Consider the following 18,583-nt stretch of genomic DNA (forward strand, 5'->3'; position numbering starts at 1 on the left):
TTTCCGATTCTGTGTCTCCCTCTCTCTCTGCCCCTCCCCCGTTCATGCTCTGTCTCTCTCTGTCCCAAAAATGAATAAACGTTGAAAAAAAAATTAAAAAAAAAAATAATGTCTGTAATGGTAAGTGCTCAGTAAACATCAGCTGGTGTTTTTATACCTTCCCCTTTTCTTCATAAGAATATTAATAAATTTTGTCAGAAATTTATGGAGTCATGAGATCAAATACAGTGTGGTTTGCATGCCGGGATGAAGGGCCTGAACATTTCTTAGTTTTTTTTCCAGATAAATATTCTTAAAATTGGTGACGTGAATTTTGAGGTCACAGTTTCTCTTTGGGTAATTAAATATCTAAATTTAAAATATTGACACTATTCTAAAAAAATATTTTCTTTTTTCAAAAGTTTTAAAGTAGTATTTATTGGGGCGTCTGGGTGGCTCAGTCGGTTGAGCGTCTGACTTCAGCTCAGGTCATGATCTCACAGTTCGTGAGTTTGAGCCCCGCGTCGGGCTCCATGCTAACAGCTCGGAGCCTGGAGCCTGTTTCAGATTCTGTGTCTCCCTCTCTCTGCCCCTCCCCCGTTCATGCTCTGTCTCTCTCTGTCTCAAAAATAAATAAAAACGTTAAAAATAAATAAATAAAAAATAAAAGGAAGAGTTGCTTTAATAAATAAATAAATAAATAAATAAATAAAAATAAAGTAGTATTTATTATTGACCAGTTAGAATAGAAGATGAAGTGATTCTATACTATTTGATTTTTCTTTATTCTCTTAGCTTTTCAAAAACCAGTTCCTCCTTTGGAAGAAGCCCTCAAACAAATTCAGGAATCCAACTTAAAATCAGAAGTAAACCTTCCCTCTTCCCATAGACCAACAGTAAATTGGAGGTAAGTAATGTATTATTATTATGTATAATTATTAATATGTAATAATTAAATAGCTTTCTATTACTGAGTTTGTAGGCCATTTCATCAGTTACCCCTCACCCTTGTAGAGTTTAATGTTTTATTTTCACAGATTAAATTAAGGTAGAGTAGAATATAAATTGCTTCCAGAATAAGGCAAAATTCTAATTTATTGTCTTTGGTATTACAGTGCTGCCTATGTTGAATAAATTTCTATGGAAACTATCATTCAAACCATTTTAAAATATTGATGTTCATTATTTACCTTCACTGCAAGGAAAAAATAGTGTTGAATTGTAGTGATATATTTTTAGATAAAAGGAGTAACTGTATGGGAAAAATGGGTGTTTCCTCATGGAGAATCTTTCCTGGGTGTCTTGAAAAAGGTAATGGCGGGGCGCCTGGGTGGCGCAGTCGGTTAAGCGTCCGACTTCAGCCAGGTCACGATCTCGCAGTCCGTGAGTTCGAGCCCCGCGTCGGGCTCTGGGCTGATGGCTCGGAGCCTGGAGCCTGTTTCCGATTCTGTGTCTCCCTCTCTCTCTGCCCCTCCCCCGTTCATGCTCTGTCTCTCTCTGTCCCAAAAATGGGTAAACGTTGAAAAAAAAAAATTTAAAAAAAAAAAAAAAGAAAAAGGTAATGGCTTGTGGTTCCTCTCCAGGAGCTTAAATGAATTATTAGAAGCAATAGAGTCGATCAACCAATCACACAGTGCCCTGTGACATCTTTTATGTCTCCATTTATTTATTATAAATGTTTCTTAAAGCTACCACTGCATAACATTAGTCAGGCTTTGTAAAGGGGATATGGGGAAGAAGAATGTGGTAAAATACAATTCCTAGTGTACAATCTAGGAGAGAAGTGTAATACTTCAAAAAGTATAGACTAGTACCCCAAGAGTAATGATAATAATATGTAATATTTATTTATATAAAGACATTTACAATGGAGACATTAATTAATGTTTATATTTTGCCTGTACATAATGTTATTTGCTAAAGTACTTCCATTTTTAGAATATCTGTGGCCAGTAGTTCCCTTGATCAGAGCTAAGAACAATTCATTTTCTCAGTCTTCATTGTAGTTGGGGAAAGACCTCATGGAATAGAAGATTCCTCAACAAAGCTTTGAAGAGACTAGGGATTAATTATGAAGTGAGTGAGCCCTGGTGCTCCAGACAGAGAGGGATGAGTGTGTGTGCAGGACCAGAGCGGTAGAAGGAGTGATGTGCTCTGGGAAGGAGAGCGCACGGAATGCCAGAGCACAGAGTCCCAGTAGCCTGTCCAGGCAGGAGGTTGGAGGGGTAAGGAGTGCACACTTGATCCTGAGAGTTCGAGACGAGTCAGTGAAGGATCTTAAGTAGAAGGGGGGTAAGATCAGCTTTTCTCTTTTATCATTTATCATTCCAATCTACACATGTGGATAATGGATTAGAAGAGGACAAAACAGGAGGCTATCCCAATATATGTCATTGAAATTATATGAGTTCATAGCTTGAAAGAAAGATATAGGCTTAAGTTGATTCAACACAGCTCATGGATGAGACACAGCCATGGAGAGTGTGTACCGTGATGGCAGGTGTAGGGCAGAGCCCTGAAGAATAGCAACATTTAAGGATGTAGAAAACAGGCCCACAATTAAGAACAGAAGGTTGACGTAGGACGGGACAGGGTGGGATGATGCAAACTTAAGAAGTGTGGAGTTTCCTGGAAAAAAAGCAGTTAGTAGAGTTCAAATGGCTTCCAGGGAGTTAGTGACATAAAAACTTGTTACCCTGACATGAAACAGGTGGCACATAAAAAAGGGGTGACAGAAAAGAGGTGGATAAAGGAAGTGCAAAGCCAACAAAGAATGATGAAGTGCCCCAGGTACTGAGAATAGAATCAGCATGACCGTGACCACCTCGGAGCTGAACCGGAAGCTCTGCAGCTGCTGTGGAAGAGGGCTGCTAGCCAGCCCGTGGTCCCGGGTAGGGGAGCATTGCCGAGGGCAGAGGTCAGGCTAAAAGGACAGTTCTCAAGCGCCTCTTCCCTCTGTCGTCCTGTCTCTTGTGCCTCCCATCAACCAAACTGAGCCATAAATCAGAAGGCAAAGGATCATTTAGTATCTGCCAAGCAGAGAGAAGTGGAGAAGCCCAGAAAGTGAATCTGGAGGGGAAAAGACAGTGTCCACTATAGAAGCAGTGCGTCTAGGGGCGCCTGGGTGGCTCATTCGGTTAAGCGGCCAACTTCGGCTCAGGTCATGATCTCGCGGTCCGTGAGTCCGAGCTCCGCGTCGGGCTCTGTGCTGACAGCTCAGAGCCTGGAGCCTGTTTCAGATTCTGTGTCTCCCTCTCTCTGACCCTCCCCTGTTCATGCTCTGTCTCTCCCTGTCTCAAAAATAAATAAAAAACGTTAAAAAAATTTTTTTTTAAAAAGAAGCAGTGCGTCTACTATATTTCACAATAAAAAAGTCACAGTGGTGACTCTGTCAGAGTAGTTTCAATGAAGTGATAGGCACAGGAAAGAGATTACTAGAAGTTGAAAAGACGGAGAGCAAGAAAGTAAAGATAAGAAGCGTAGTTTGTCTTCAAAAGGAAAAGAGTGATGGAAAGATAGCCAGAAAAGATGTAGGGCCCAGTCAGGTCCCACAGACTGATGAGTAACAGAACGTGGTCTAGAAAGACAGAGGAGGGCAAGCATGTGGAGCATCTTACGTACCTAGTTTGAGCTGGACAAGGATTAGCATGGGTTACACTATGAGTGAGATGTGGTTCTCCTCTCGGGAAAGGTTTGCAGTTACGTTAGAACACACACGTAACACTGTGTAAGGGGAGCTGTAACGGGAATATTAGCCAAGTGGCAACGTATGAATCGTGAAGTTGGAAAGAAGTCCTAAAGGATGGGTGCACGTTGTCTCATGAAGAAGCAGAGGCTGAGTGTAGGCCTGTTCAGGCCTGCAGTGTGGTAGGAGGAAATAGGACTCGCTCAGAGAGACGGGACTGTAGGGTGTGTTGCTGGAAGGACAGGAGATGGTCCAGAAAATGGACTGAAATTGAATGTGAAATGTTTTTATTTCTGGCTAGGAAGTTTGAGGTTTGTTCTATAACTAGTAGAGAACCCATGCAGGTGATCGATCAGGGAGTGATCTCATCCTCTGTTGTTTTAGAAAGATAACTGGTATGAGTGTTGGAGAATGAAAAGGATGGAGAGACATTGAAGGCAAAGGGCACAAGACGAAATTAATGGGATGATCCCAAGGAGAGGTCGTCACTGCCAATGCTGGACTAGTACAATTTTGTATAGCGAGGAAATGATAGATCTGTTAAAGAATATAAATATTTTGAGTGATTAGAAGGAAAGGATGAGAGAAGAAGAAATGAAAATGCCTTTTCATGAAACAGAGAAGTGACATAAAGAAATAAGAGTTTAAGAATGTTGATCGACTAGACATATACAAATTGGAGCACAGAGTGATTAGCGGCAGGAAAATCAGGAGGCACAGCCATGAATTTAAAAGGACTTATGTTAAAAGAAAGTTGAAAAGAAAGAAGGAAAAGACATTTCATAGAAATAGATTATAGAAATTAGATTATGAGTTTGGTGTATGAGGGAATAAAGAAAATGAAAAAAATGAAATCAAAAGGAACTGAAATTTTGAGGTAATTTGGTGACTTTAAAAAGAAACAAAATGAAGCAGTACTGGTTTGGTGAGATATTGCTGAATTTCATTTGAGGCTTCTAGGGGCGCCTGCATGGCTCAGTCGGTTAAGCCTCCGACTTAAGTTCAGGTCACGATCTTGCGGTTCGTGAGTTCGAGCCCCACGTCGGGCTCTGTGCTGACAGCTCAGAGCCTGTATCCTGCTTCGGATTCCGTCTCCCTCTCTTTCTCTGCCCTTCACCCAGTTGTACTCTGTCAAAAATAAACATTTTTTTTTTAATTTTTTAAATAAGTAAATAAATTTCATTTGAGGCTTCTGAATTGAGGGGATAAATATCCAAGTAGAAATGTATAAAAACAATTTGACCTAAGATGAAATGAGAGATCAAGCTATAGAAATACATTTGAAAGTCATGATTATGTATATTGTTGCTTGTTACACGTACTAGTGTCTCCCCAACCGGATGTGATAAAGGCTAGATGTCACACGTGCAGGTGCTGTGCCGGTGGTGTTCCTGGCTCAGTGCTGTGCATGTTGGAGGCGTTCAGTAAATACTTGGAGTGGAGAGACGTGAACACTCCTCAGAGAGTATGAGCTTGATCTGAAGCTTAATTGACGAGGAGGGTATTCAGGAAAGGCAAACACTGGGAGGGAACCACAGACGAGGGAACAAGTCGTGTGTGGAAGGGCATGATGCCATGAAAGAGCATGTTGTGTTATGGGACTGAGCGCAGTTCGGCCCGTCCGGTGTGCGCACAGAGAGAAGTTGGGGCAGATAGGCTGGCTGAAAGGAAGCCACAAGTTAACTCATCAAGGGCCTTGTTAAAGAGTCTGTCCTAAAAACAATTACTGAATGAAACATTCCACGCGTATACTTCAGAATGACTGTCAGAATGGACAAAAGTAGGGTAAGGCTAACGGTGGGAAAATCAGGTCAAGTGATACTTAGTGAAAATGAAGACCTGTGAGAGCTGTTTAGGAGGTGGAATCGAACTGGAACCAGGGGTTCAGGAGGAGTGAAAGGGATGGAGATTGGTCAGTTACGAGGTAGTGACACCGTTTATCAAAAGGATTGTTAAGGAAGGAGAGGCTTAAGGGACAGAGCAACTGGCAAGAGGATAGCAAACTGTCGGGACACGTGTAGGATATTCCCGAGTCAGTTTCTCATGGTTAGAAATCTCAGCCACAAATATAGATGTGATCGTTGCCAACAAATGGATGGAATTAAAGACGTGGCTCATGAGTTCAGCTAGGCCATCGGACTCCCACAGCTACAACAAGCCGAGTTTGGCTTCACTTAGAGGACAGAGCACACTTCATGGCAACGGACAAGATTCTATTTCAATAGGAGTCCTCGTGGCTCAGCACAAAGCGGTCAGTCTTTGCTATGCCCCTCGCCCCTCAAGTGACATCTCACCTGTAAGGAAACAAGGTCCCAGTGGGTGGGTGTAGAGCCACCCTGGCAGAAACCCCATCTTCCAAACAGGAACCAGTATTTCTGGCGATGGCTCCAGAGCAGCGATGCCGCCGAGGTCCATGTGAGACACGTGTCCGGGTACACGAGTCACCACACTCAGGGAAACCCAGAGCTGTAGCTTGATGTCAGCTAGCTGTGGTGTATCCAACCAGCCCCCTGGATCGTACGCAGGGTAGGGACGGAGAAGCAAGGGAGTGGGTCATGTGACTCTCAAAAATCCCAGCAAGATAAAAAAAGTGATTCTTTCTGTCAAGAGTACAGCTTGTAAAAATTCACCAAAATGCATAGTTGTTTTTTTAATTTAAGTGAAGTTTCAGAACTTTACTGGGTTTCAATACATTAGCTTTTACATCAAAACTTTATAAATTAAAATTAGAGTTCAGACTGTATCTTTTTAACAGAATTACCTGGAGTAAGGAGATAAAATAATTGTATCTCTTTTGACCTTTTGGAAAGTTTTTTTAGTTTTACAAACACATTTAACAAATCATTTTTTTTTTATGTTTATTATTTTGAGAGAGACAGAGCATGAGCAGGGGAGGGACAGAGAGAGAGGGAGACACAGAGTCTGAAGCAAGTTCTAGCTCCAAGCTTTCAGCACAGAGCCCGACGCGGGGCTCAAACTCATGGACTGCGAGATCATGACCTGAGCCAAAGTCAGACCCTTAACCGACTGAGCCTCCCTGGCACCCCAACAGATCGCTTTTAAAGCAAGAGTCCATTTCAGTGTTTAGCCATTCTCTGGATTTTAGAAGCGAAGTACCAGTCTAGATGAGCATCCCTAAGGGCGTGCAGACCCACAGCATACGTTCCTAGTCTTGGTTATGCTGGCGATTTTGTCTTGCAGTGTTAGGTTAAGCAAATCAGATTAATTCTCTTTGGAACTTATTCTCCCAACACTTACTGTAATGGCAAAGTGTTTACCAGATACTTAATGAGGTGGTTTGTGAAAAATACCATCTAATTCAAAAACACTATTGATATTGAACACCAGATTGCGCTGTGTAGTAGTCAGTCCCTTAGGGTATTTTTTTTAATTGTGGGTCATTTTCTGATTCCCATTTTGGGGGTTCTTAAATCTTAGCAAGCATTACCAGTAATATGTACCAAAAGTCCTTTTAAACTTTATTTATTTAAAAAAATTTTTTTTTTCTGGGTAGAAAAAGAGAGTGAGAGCGAGCAGGGGAGGGACAGAGAGAATCGTAAGCAGGCTCCACAGTCAGCACAGAGCCCACCTTGTGGCTCGATCTTGTGAGCCATGAGAATATGACCTGAGCTGAACTCAGGAGTGGGACGCTTAATGGACTGAGCCACCCAGGTGCGCCTAAACTTTCTTGAAAGTTTGAGCAATTGGCTGTGTTTGAACAGTAAAATAATAATCCAGGATCAAGCTGTGAGTGCCCAGAAGGGAGACTGTGCTAGGTGCAGTGTAAAAGCTATGGTCTTTCTTCCCCCGCTGTTGATAATCAAGATATGAAATCAGAATGCTTTAAGCTTAGGAAACAGCCGCTGACAAGTTTTGGTTACAAGTTTTGGCTGCTGTAAAAATGCTATTCTAAAATATATTTTGAATTGTAAGAACAAAAGAATTTTTTTTGTACTTTTTTTTCATTTAATTGGAATAATTTTTAAGTTTCTGCAAATAAGGTAATTGTAAATTTAAAGCAGTAAGCATTTATTGGTGAATAATATACATATTCCCATTCCAAGAAATGTAAGTAAAATGAAGTTGAAATAAATTCTTTAAAGTTTACTATAAAATAATCCAGTGTATAAAGGACAAGCAAAGAGAGAAGCTCAAGAGGGAACGTGAGAAGGAACACCCGGGGACGTAGGGAAATAACCAGGAGAGCAATGGCATGAAGACCAGGGGATTCCAGTCGGGAAGTGTCCGTGTTTGCAGCTATTCGGTCAGTTCGTCAATCACGAGCGAGAGCTGGGCCCCGACCAGCGGAGGTGGAGGCCAGCTGGCAGTGGCTGAGGGACAAGTGGGAGTCGAGGCAGGGACAGCAATAGACTTTCAGAGTACTCGGCAGGAAGGGGAAGATGACAGACAGACATTTACAGGAGCTTTTAGGATCCAGGAGGAATTTAGAGTAATAAAAAATCCCAATCATTTAGTATAAAAGTAATATGCATTTTTGTATACAGGTTTTCCTTACAGCTTTCTCTTTCCACGTATCAGTTGTTATCCTTTGTGATATCAGATATTTTCAATAAAAAAGGCTCTTTAGTACTAGAAATGAAAGGCTAGACCTTTTTTGCCCAACAGTGTACAGTTCTTTAGAGTCTTAGAAGAGATGAAGTATCAGAATAACTTTGATTTCCCTGTAGCAAACGTAGCTAGCACTACACCCAATCTGGGCTAGGACCATTAAATAGCACACATCATCTTTGTTTTATGAGACGTGCTCTCCATTCTAAACTAGAGTATATCATTTTCATATGCTATTGTAATATATTCTTTTGACCATGACTTCATGACATCTATACCCATGTATGTATATATACATACACATATATATATACGTATGTATATATATATATATATATATGCACTCACACACACACATAAATGTTATGTATTTAGAAAATAACAAATGTATACAGAGAAATTGTATAATTTGTATATAACAAATTTACAGAGAGAGCACTATGGCTTACTTATTAAAAAGGTGAATTTTTCTCCACAGATAACGGTATTAAATAATATGTATGAAAATGTTTTGTAAATTATAAAGTGCTATACAAATATGAAATATCAGAATATTGAGGATCAGGTATTAATAGAAATACTTATTTGTACTATTTATTGAAAATATGATTAAGCTACAAATATTGTCACATCAAAAATACATTGCATGTGGAATATAAACCTAAAATGTGTTAAGGAATAAAGTAATGCCAAGAAGTAGGGAGCATCCAAGGAAATTGATTCTATTGGTACTCAAACACAATTGTTCTAATATGGAAAATATTAGTGGCAGATAATAAGAGTAGGATGTTGGTAATGTGATAATCTAAAGGAAAAAAATTGTATGAAAAACTGGAGGGCATTCAATGCTGAAGCATCAAGAACAATCAGAGAAATAAATCCATATGAAAATAGAAGTTGCTCAGGAAGTAATGAGATATAAGAATATTAATAAGGAACTAACATTAAAAATACAAGTAATCAGCCTTCCATCATGAGCAAATCTTTATCACAAGGATAACTTACTTCACCCTTCTGGTAGATATAAGGTAAAAGAAGCTGTATTTCCCCCAAATTAAAGTTTTATACTTTAAAATGATGATGTTAGATATCTATCTCCAATATCCATGTATTTGTGGTGAGACAGGGGATCCTGAGCCACATGCAACCCTGAGAAATCTGGCCACAGCCCAGCCGTGGTCCCCTGGACCTCTGTTTTCCTTCCACACCAGTAATGTAAATCAGATTTTTCTAGCCCATGTTCATTATCCAGTTGACTGTCAGGCCTCCAAGAGGTGAAAGTACTCTTTCGAGGAAAGAGAAAAGGGGTCGTGAATAAACTACACACAGCTCTCCCCACATGTGCGAGGGCGCTGGGTGATGAGAAGAGTGTCATGCATGGACCCTCAGGACCAAAATATGATACGAATCAAGAGCCTAGAGACAGCCTAATGAACGCCAACAACAAAAAACATCTTAATGAGGCTGTCTCTCTACCTGCCTGTCCAAATGCTTTTCCACCTGTGCAGATCCATTCCTGCCTGTCCAGCTGTTCCCACACCTTATCCCTGCTTACCTGTTCAGCTGTCTCCTGTGCGGGCCCCACTGCTATCCCACCGTTCCCAGATCCTCCCTAGCTGTCCCACTCTTTCTACCCCCCACCAGGCCCAAGCCCTGCCTGTCCGCCTGGCTGTCCCCTCTGTTCCTCCAAAGACCTTTTTACCAGCCCCAATACTGTCCTCCCCGGTCACGTATCTTCCTCACCCCCCAGCCCCAGTAACCACCAGCTTTTCTAGCAGCTTCCCCCGTCTACCAGCCCCAATGCCTTCTGGCCAACCTGACCGTGTGCCCCACCCACCCCGAAGTTCTGTGGTCATCCCTGATCCTGACTCACAGCGCCAGTTATTCTACAGAACTTTCAGACCCAGACACTGCCCCCCACAGCATTGTACTCCAGCCACTCTAATGCCTGCCCTTGTTCGCCGTTCCCTTCCAGCTCGACTGGTTGTATCCCCAGTCCCCATGGAAGCTCTCCCTGCTCTGAAGCCTTCCTGTTTACCCAGTCGCCTCCCTCATCCGCCAGCCCCCACTCTCCCTGACACCAGTCTGGTGCCTGCACATCCCACTATCTTAGATCCTTTCCGGTCAGCCCAGCGGTCTGTTCCACAAACCACAACATTGTCAGATCTGTCCCAGGCCTTTGTAGACCATCCTCTGGCCTCAGTCCCCTGCCATCTGCCTCCCTGTCACTCTCCCTGCTCCTCTTTGTCTCCATCACCTTCCACTTCCACATCCTCTCCATCCGGTCTGTCCTCTCCCTTCCTCTCCTCTCCCACTTCTCCATCCTTACCCCCTTCATCCACCCCTCTTTTTTCCTCACCTCTGCATTCAGCTCCCTCACCATATTTGCCTCCAACATGTTTAAATTTTCCCTTTCCAGCCTGTCCTGTTTCTTCCTCCTTTCCGCCCGTGCTTTACTCTCCCTCTCTTCCTGCCTCCCCATCTCCTTTTATTCCTGTTCATCCCCTCAACCCTCCTCCCTGGGGGAAGAAAGTAGAGAAGAGAAGAGAAGCAAGTGGAATAGAGAAGAAAGAAATAGAGAAGAAAAAGTTGAGAGACGTCAACTTTAAAGGTAAATAAATTGAGTTTATCAGACATTTTGTAGATTTAGCAACATTCTGTTTGGGAAGGGTGACTGAAGGGGAAGGAATCTGTAAGAGTAGGAAGTCTACAAGGAAGAGAGAGAAACATACTCCCAGTGCTCAGGGGCTTGCATTAAATACCCTCCCTGTGGTCACAAGAGGGTAGTCAGGAATCTAGGCCCTGACTATTCCATTTGTCCAAATAAAGACATATATGCGTATTGGAGATAGGTATATGGTACATGTGGCCGTGTGTCCTCCAAACATTTTTATCCTCACTCAATGGGGAATAATGCAAGTGAATTGGGAATAAAGCCCTTGGGGTCCATTCCACTGGCTATAATGCAGCAGCAGTCAGCTCTTTGATATACCTCCTCCCCATCCCCCTGAAACACTGCTCCTTTGTTCTTTGCTTTTCACTGTGTGCCTATGCTGAAATCGAACATGCTGTAAGTTTCCAGAAGATGCAGAATTTTCATAGAAGGTGATGTCACCCACTAATAATTTGTGGGTGCACTCGCACACTAGAAGTAGACCCTGTACTAAAGATACCTTTTCTGTGGCGTGAAAACCATGTTTACATTTGTAAACAAGTGTGTATACTGTCCTCCCTTAAGTAAGACCCAGGCTCCCAAGCCTAGTAAAGTAGGATGGAAATTCCTGCCTCCCCTGACAGGCAATTTTCATATTTTCTGTCTGCTTGAATCCTCAACCAACTTTATTTGGGTTATAGGAATACCTACCAGCTATCACATTGACTCAGAACTAAGGGTAATACAGCATATTCTTATCCAGATAGGAATGCTCTTAAAGAACTAAGGGCTGACTCTACATATCTATAGGAATTCCTTCTACCTCTATCCCGAACAATAGAGGAATAGCATTTAATAATCAAAGCCGTGAATAATGGGGTATTCCCACGTCAAGGTGGAGTACTTTATTGGCACTATAATCCCACACCCATTTTATTCTGTTGACTGCCTTAAATTCCCCTTCCAGTATCCTTACATGTGATGATCTGAACACACACACACACACACCAAACATAAATGTGTCATTTATATATAGAGAGAAACTAACTTTATTTAAATGTACTAAATATTTTTTGTGTATGGTTCACAGAGCTATAGATAATGCCTTGCCTTCATCATTGTCAAAAAATGGTCACAAGCATCAGAAACATCTCTTATCCAAAATCAATTGTGATAAAGAAATGAAGGAAAACAACAGGGCAAACTTGGCTACTAACAAAGATGCGTTTCAGCTTAAACTGGAAGAAACTCAGAAACTCCTAGAAGATCAGCATCTAAGCAGTTTGCAAGTATGAAACTATAAATGTTAATATTTTAATATCTAGTAATAATTCTGTCCCATCTCTGCATATTCTACACTAAAGAAAAGTATGCCATTCACCGAGGATAGCACGTGGATGAATCAACACAAATTCATCACAGATACTGCAGAAGTAATTTTTTAGATTTTTCTACCTTTTGCTCACTTTTCACTCTGCTTTCTCTATTCTTTTGCCGTCTCTCATATTTGGAAAAATATGCTTTATGAATGTTATTTTCTGATCAAAAATGAAAGCTATTTTAAGTAAAATGTAACATAAGTATCATTGTTAGACACTGGATTATAAAAAGCATCCTTAAAATTTATAATACATGTGGACATTAGGTTCTTAATGAAAATATGTCGCAATTAGCTAGAAATGGCATTTCTGTTCTAGCTCTCTGATCAGGCATTCACTTTGTTTTCTTTCCCCACAAATGAGTATGAGTTTCAGCTCATTTTCTTGAAATGTTTGCGCACTTTATTTTTCATGAGTAACTACACACCTTTATGAGGTTCTTAATAGGCTGGTATCAAGATTAAATTCATAACCTTGGCCTGATTTATCCAATAACTAACCAATTGTGACAAAGCTAAAAAATAGCAAAGCAGGAGACTTCTGGCTATGATGAAATGCCTTCCTGCTGTAAACAACCAGAATTCTGAATAAAGTATCTGAAACAGCTGTGTCTAGACATTAGCCAACAGGCACTATCAGCTGTGATCTCAAAAACAGGTGAACAAATGAGAGGAGCCCTATACTCACTTAGGCTTTTTACCTGGACATATTCTCTGGACGAGCCTCAAAAAAATCCACAGCTAACCCACTCTCTGTCTCTTAAAGACTAAAATCTAGTCAGACAACATAAGGTCCATGATGTCCAATATTCCATCAAAACTTACCAGACACGTAAAAAAAAAAAAAAAAAAAAAAAAAAAAAAATAGGGCCCATAACCAGGAGAGAAATTAGTCAATATAATCAGTTACACAGAGGGCAGAGATGAAAGATTAACAGGCAGGGAATTTAAAACCGTTTTTGTAAATATTTTTAGGGAATTAAAGTAAAAATGATTCTGTTGGAAAAAGATATTTTTTAAAGAACCAAATAGACCTTCTAGATCTGAAAAATATTTGAAATGAAAATTTCACTGGGTGGACTTAACAGTGCAAGCATTACAGACCAAAAAAAAAAAAAAAAAAAAAAAAAAAAAAATCAGTGGCCTTGAATACATGGCAGTAGAAATGATCCATATCGAAGCATTGTAAGAAAAAAGACGGGAAAAAAATGAACAGAATCTTGAGATGACATCAAGCAGTCTAACATACATTTAATTAAAATCCCAGAGTATTAAAAGAAATAATGGCTGAAAATGTCTCAAAGTTGGCAAAACTGTAAATCCTCAGATCCAAATAGCTCAGCAAGCTCCCCAAAGGAGAAGTATGCACACGTGTACACACTCACACACACCCTGCAAAGGCGCATCAACATTGAGTGCAGCTACACAACACAGGGAATGTAGTCAGTGGTGTGATAGCTTTGTGTGGGGACTGGGGCGGCCACGCTGGTGGTGAGCGCGGCATCAAATACAGATTTGTGGACTGTGTTGTACACCTGAAACTAATGTAGCATTGTGTGTGTCAACTGTACCCATTTAAAAAATTATTTTGAAAAATTTACCTAGAGAGAGAAAAAGATCCACGTACACATGTGGGTGAACAAAGACAAGACAGACCACATTAACTGCAGGACAGAAGGCAGCAAAGCATTTTTAAAGTTCTGAGAAAGAACAGAAAACTTCCAACCTAGAATCCCGTATCCAGCTAACAGTATCCTTCTAGAACAAAGGCAAAATAGGCATCTTAAACAAGCTGAACACCACTGTGCTACACCAGCATCTGAGCTAGAAGAAATGCCCCTGGAAGTTTTTCAGGCAGAAGGAAAATGATACCAGATGAGAACTCAGTTCTGTAGTGACAGCAGATTAATGGTGATTAGTGGTGGACAGGTACGGACTTTCATGTTAGGTATGGTGGGTCTGGGTGAATAATTCGTCAAAATCCATCAAACTATATACATTTAAAATGCATTTAGTAGATAAGTTTACCTCAATGAGGTTGATTTTAAAACTAAAACACAGAAATACTGAAAGACAACAATAAATTAGTACAGTTACATCAGTAACTTACAAGCAGAAGTTGAAGCTGATCATAGGTTTCATTTCATAGGTATGAGAAAAAATCTGGGGGAAAAAATAGTTTAGTGAAATCAGAAATTACTAAACTTCTTTCCAGGTGCTTTGGGATATGAGGCCATCAGAGACCTATGACAACAGAAATCTTAGAGCCATGAATATCACACATACATCTAGAAAGACCCTCAAACCCAGATTTCTACATCTTATTACATGTAAACTCAAAGGAAGCCCTCCTGGGTTTCCTTATCATTATCTATTAAAACAGCTCATCTGCAGAAACAGGCAGTGAAGGACCTAAGCTCTCTTTTGTTCTCCCGATTAGGCTAGTGACCGACCATCGCTTTAAAAAGACCCATAGTCCTGAAGGATGTGAGAAGTAGGTGGTAAACGCTAGGAATATCAAACTCTCATGAATCTTTTTCAAAACTTACTTCATGATAATATATCAATAAGCATCAACTATACAAACTAAAATATTTTTATTCTGTAATCAGTTTCCTGGGTTTCTTCATTTATTTAATGAGCTAGAAAAATAGTATATTTTTGTTTAGGATCAGAATATTTAAATTTTCTAGAATTCATGAAAAATCTTTGAGGACAATAATTTCCTTTTGAGTCCATTTAACTTTTTGACTAGGATTTACAATCTAAAATCCTCTTGAATATATTTATTGATATGTGATACAGATCAGTACGTTGTAGGTATATGTGAGAAATTAGAAATATCCTTAAACATATACCATACTTTGAAGTAATCATGAAATTTTATTAAAGACTGATAAGTTCCATGAAATTTCATTGAAATAGTGATGAGAATGTCTATGAAATTCATAGAAATTATTACTGTTTTAAGTCTCAGAAAAGGAGTCATTAAAATCCAGAATTCTCAATTCTACATCCACATTGGAATTCCCTGGGGAACTTTAAAACAAAAATACCAATACATGAACCCCATACCAGTCTTAAAGCAGCAGGACCCAGGCCTAGTTATTTCTACGAAGCTCCTCATGTGATTGCACTATGCAGCCGGAGTGGAGAACTCGACTGTATAGGCCACAAGATTAACTGTTATACAAAGATGTAGCCCTACCTACAGGAAGCTCACGTTAGGGTCACAGAACTTTAGGGATCTCATGCAAATCCAGTGAAGGTTTCAGGGGAAAAAATGCCATTTGTAAATAACTATTTTTCAGAATTTTCACTTGCTGTTATGAAACTTTCAAGAAACTCAATACTCCAAATGGAATAGCAATAGCAAAATTATTTTCTAAGCTAGAACTGTGACTAGAATAATTAGGTAGTTAGTTCAGGTGTAGAAATTAAAGCAAACACACTTTATTGTCAGTCTTTGTTGGCTCCCTCTTTTTCACTCTGAGGACTACTCCAGGGATATAGACTATTTATATACTTACAGTGTTTGTAGTCATTATTTTATATGCCAAGGACAATAGGTCTCAGTAACAGTGGGGTGTTGAATCATTAATTTTGGCATTTGAAAAGTTCTAAGCTATGGAACAATGGGTTTTTTTTTTCTTTCAGAAATTTTGTGATGAAGTTAATCAAATAACAAACTCTGAAACCCTCTCAAGTATAGACAGTCTCGAGGCTGGGGAACATGAAGAAATATATTTAACAATTAACAAGGAGCTTTCCACATCAAACCAGCAAAATTCTGTTTCTCTCAAGTCAGTAAATCTACAATCAACAAATCTAAGCTGCTTTGATGAAGATAAACTGTCACTCTCTAAAACTCAACATATAAATAATTGGCTCATAAATGTACATGATCCAGATACTCGGACTGTCACTCCTTTCTCAGATATTTTAAGTAAACCTAATGTTCTATCTTCTTGTGAACGTTTTAACGGTACAGAACAAAATCCACCTGTGGAAAGAGTCGCAAATACTGCTAATAATTCAATAACCTTTGTGTATAGTCCTCCCGTATGTGTACAAGATGGAAAAAACAAAGAGGTCTCCAAAACCAGCGCTGTGAGAACAACTCAGTCCTCTCCTGGAGTGTCCGGAAGAGAGAGACCCTCTGTTACTGAGAGCCCGGCATTTAAGTTCAGCAGGTTCTCTCACCGCGCCACTCCAGACTCCCTAACGCCGGAAACGGCTGCATCTACAGACCAAGGGAAAAATTCCGAACTAATACAGGAAAATAGAACTACTTCAGTTCCTGCTTCATTTGTACCCACGGCGACACCTTTGTTTTTGCCTAATATGCAATCAGCTAGGCCCCTACCAGACAGCAGCCTACATATAAAAGAAATCGACCCTGTGCAGTGTTCTGATGAGTTAGGAGAATTGAAAAATGTAACAGATGAGAAGATAAAATATTTTAATTGTAATAAGGAAGACTGGCCTTTGTTTTCAGATGATTTTCAAGTTGCCTATATACCTCACAACTCTGATTCAAAAGATAGAAAACAAAAAATAGCGGAAACATCAACATCAGCGTCTAACGTAATCTCTAACTGTGACTTAGTCGGTCAGCACAAGAAAATGAGATACAACATTCATGAGAGAAACGGTGTAAGGTTTCTTAAAAGTATTTTAAAAAAAGAATCTAAATACGAACACGATTGTTTTAAGGCACTAGTTATAAACCGAAGCTTTAAGTTCGGAAATCAAAGAGCCGCAGCTATCAGAGATAGTATTGAATTAACAAAAGAAAAAGGTACAGAAATACCAAAGACTATTAAAAAACTGAGGTGGTTTGATGAAACTGGAGATATAGAAAAAACTGCTGCGGATACTCATTCATTGAAGAAGAGAACAGAACTATCTCAACAGTGGTCTCAACCATTCCACGTTCAGACTAAAAGTGGTGCTGCCAGCAACATCACTAACGCTCCTGCCTGTCCTGTGAATTCTGCTGAGGGAACGAAGCCCACGGAGGGCTCTGTCTCTGAAAATGCCGCTGCTTTAGGAGAACCTGGAACAGACCGTGTGCCTCGGAGCTGTCTCATGCCTTCAGGTTATGATGTTGCTAAACAAGCGTGGCCAGCCTCAGAAAAAGAGGAGAGCCAAGCCCCTTTACCTAGTGGTAATTCTAAAGCTCAGAGAGCTCACCCACGAAGAGGTGGCGCAAAAGTCGTGAGGAGAACGAGATGCGCTCAAGCCCAGGCACACTCTGCGTGGACCAGCAGAAAAGGCACTGTCGTTCAGCCACAGTCCGCAAGCAAAGCCGACACATTTTTACCAGCTCGGGGTAGACTGACTGTGCCTCATCCTCCCCCTAAGTCTCCGTCGCATACGAGGGCTGGTAAAGATACACAGGTGTCTCAGTGTCCATCAGGAACGCTTGAAAATTCTCAAAACGTCATGACACAGAACTATTTTAATTCACGACCTGTGCTTCCGACAGAACACAGGTTAAATGAATGGAATCGAGAAAGTAGTTTTCCGCCCTCAGATGTTTGCTCTGAATTAGCCGCTACGATGCCTTCTCTGCCATGCTGTTCTCCTGAGTGCCGAACTTTAGCAAAAATACATCTTTCAAACGGCACGCAAACGGTTGCCCAGCAAGGTGGGGTGTTTCACGGCACCCACAGATGTCCTGTTTATGAAGAAAGTCATCACGCTGTGACTCTTAGAACTACTAAAGAAGAATCTGTTCCCTTGTGGAAAAGACGAAATAATATCCTGGGTCAAAATGAAAAGGCTGCTGGTAAGAGAAAACTTAGATATTTTTATAGATAAAGCATACAGCTTTTAAATTCATGTGAAAATTTTCTCATTGAGGTATGGCTGTGTACACCCTATAGATATAATATTAAGTAATAACTTAGCCTTATAAAAATAACTAATCTCATGAGGCACCTGGGTGGTTCATTCAGTTAAGCATCTGACTTCAGCTCAGGTCATAATCTCACGGTCTGTGGGTTCAAGCCCCATGGCGGGCTCTGTGGTGACATCTCGGAGCCTGGAGCCTGCTTCAGATTCTGTGTCTCCCTCTCTCTCTCTCTGCCCCTCCCCTACTCATGCTGTCTCTCTCAAAAATAAACATTTTTAAGAAAAATGTTTCAAAGTAAATACAAATTACTAATCTCCTGTAATATTCTATCCTTGTCTATCTAGCTGAAGCTTTTAAGAGAATGACCCAACCTTTGCTCAACTAAAATTAGAAACTTTTCCCAGCCTCCATTTTTTTCTGTGACTTTTCTTGTTAGTTTAAAAGAGGAAAAACAAAGAA

General features: G+C 40.4%; 1 protein-coding gene and 1 long non-coding RNA gene across 7 annotated transcripts in view; both read left to right on the forward strand.

Moving 5' to 3' along the window:
* CEP126 (centrosomal protein 126) overlaps nt 1-18,583 on the forward strand; it is a 102,574-nt gene that overhangs the window by 42,536 nt on the left and 41,455 nt on the right. For 5 of the 6 annotated variants that reach the window (XM_045486571.1, XM_045486573.1, XM_045486575.1 and 2 more), the window contains exons 4-6: nt 775-886; nt 11,977-12,175; nt 15,922-18,058. In XM_045486571.1, the coding sequence (XP_045342527.1) occupies nt 775-886; nt 11,977-12,175; nt 15,922-18,058 (2,448 nt within the window). Of the gene's footprint in view, nt 1-774; nt 887-10,730; nt 10,845-11,976; nt 12,176-15,921; nt 18,059-18,583 lie in introns of those variants that run through there. The other variant, XM_045486577.1, reaches the window with a different exon arrangement.
* LOC123602225 lies at nt 896-4,396 on the forward strand. Its single transcript, XR_006714416.1, has 2 exons — nt 896-1,290; nt 1,538-4,396. It is a non-coding gene; the product is annotated as an uncharacterized LOC123602225 (long non-coding RNA).

The sequence above is a fragment of the Leopardus geoffroyi genome, chromosome D1, assembly GCF_018350155.1.
Source record: "Leopardus geoffroyi isolate Oge1 chromosome D1, O.geoffroyi_Oge1_pat1.0, whole genome shotgun sequence".
Lineage (NCBI taxonomy): Eukaryota > Metazoa > Chordata > Mammalia > Carnivora > Felidae > Leopardus > Leopardus geoffroyi.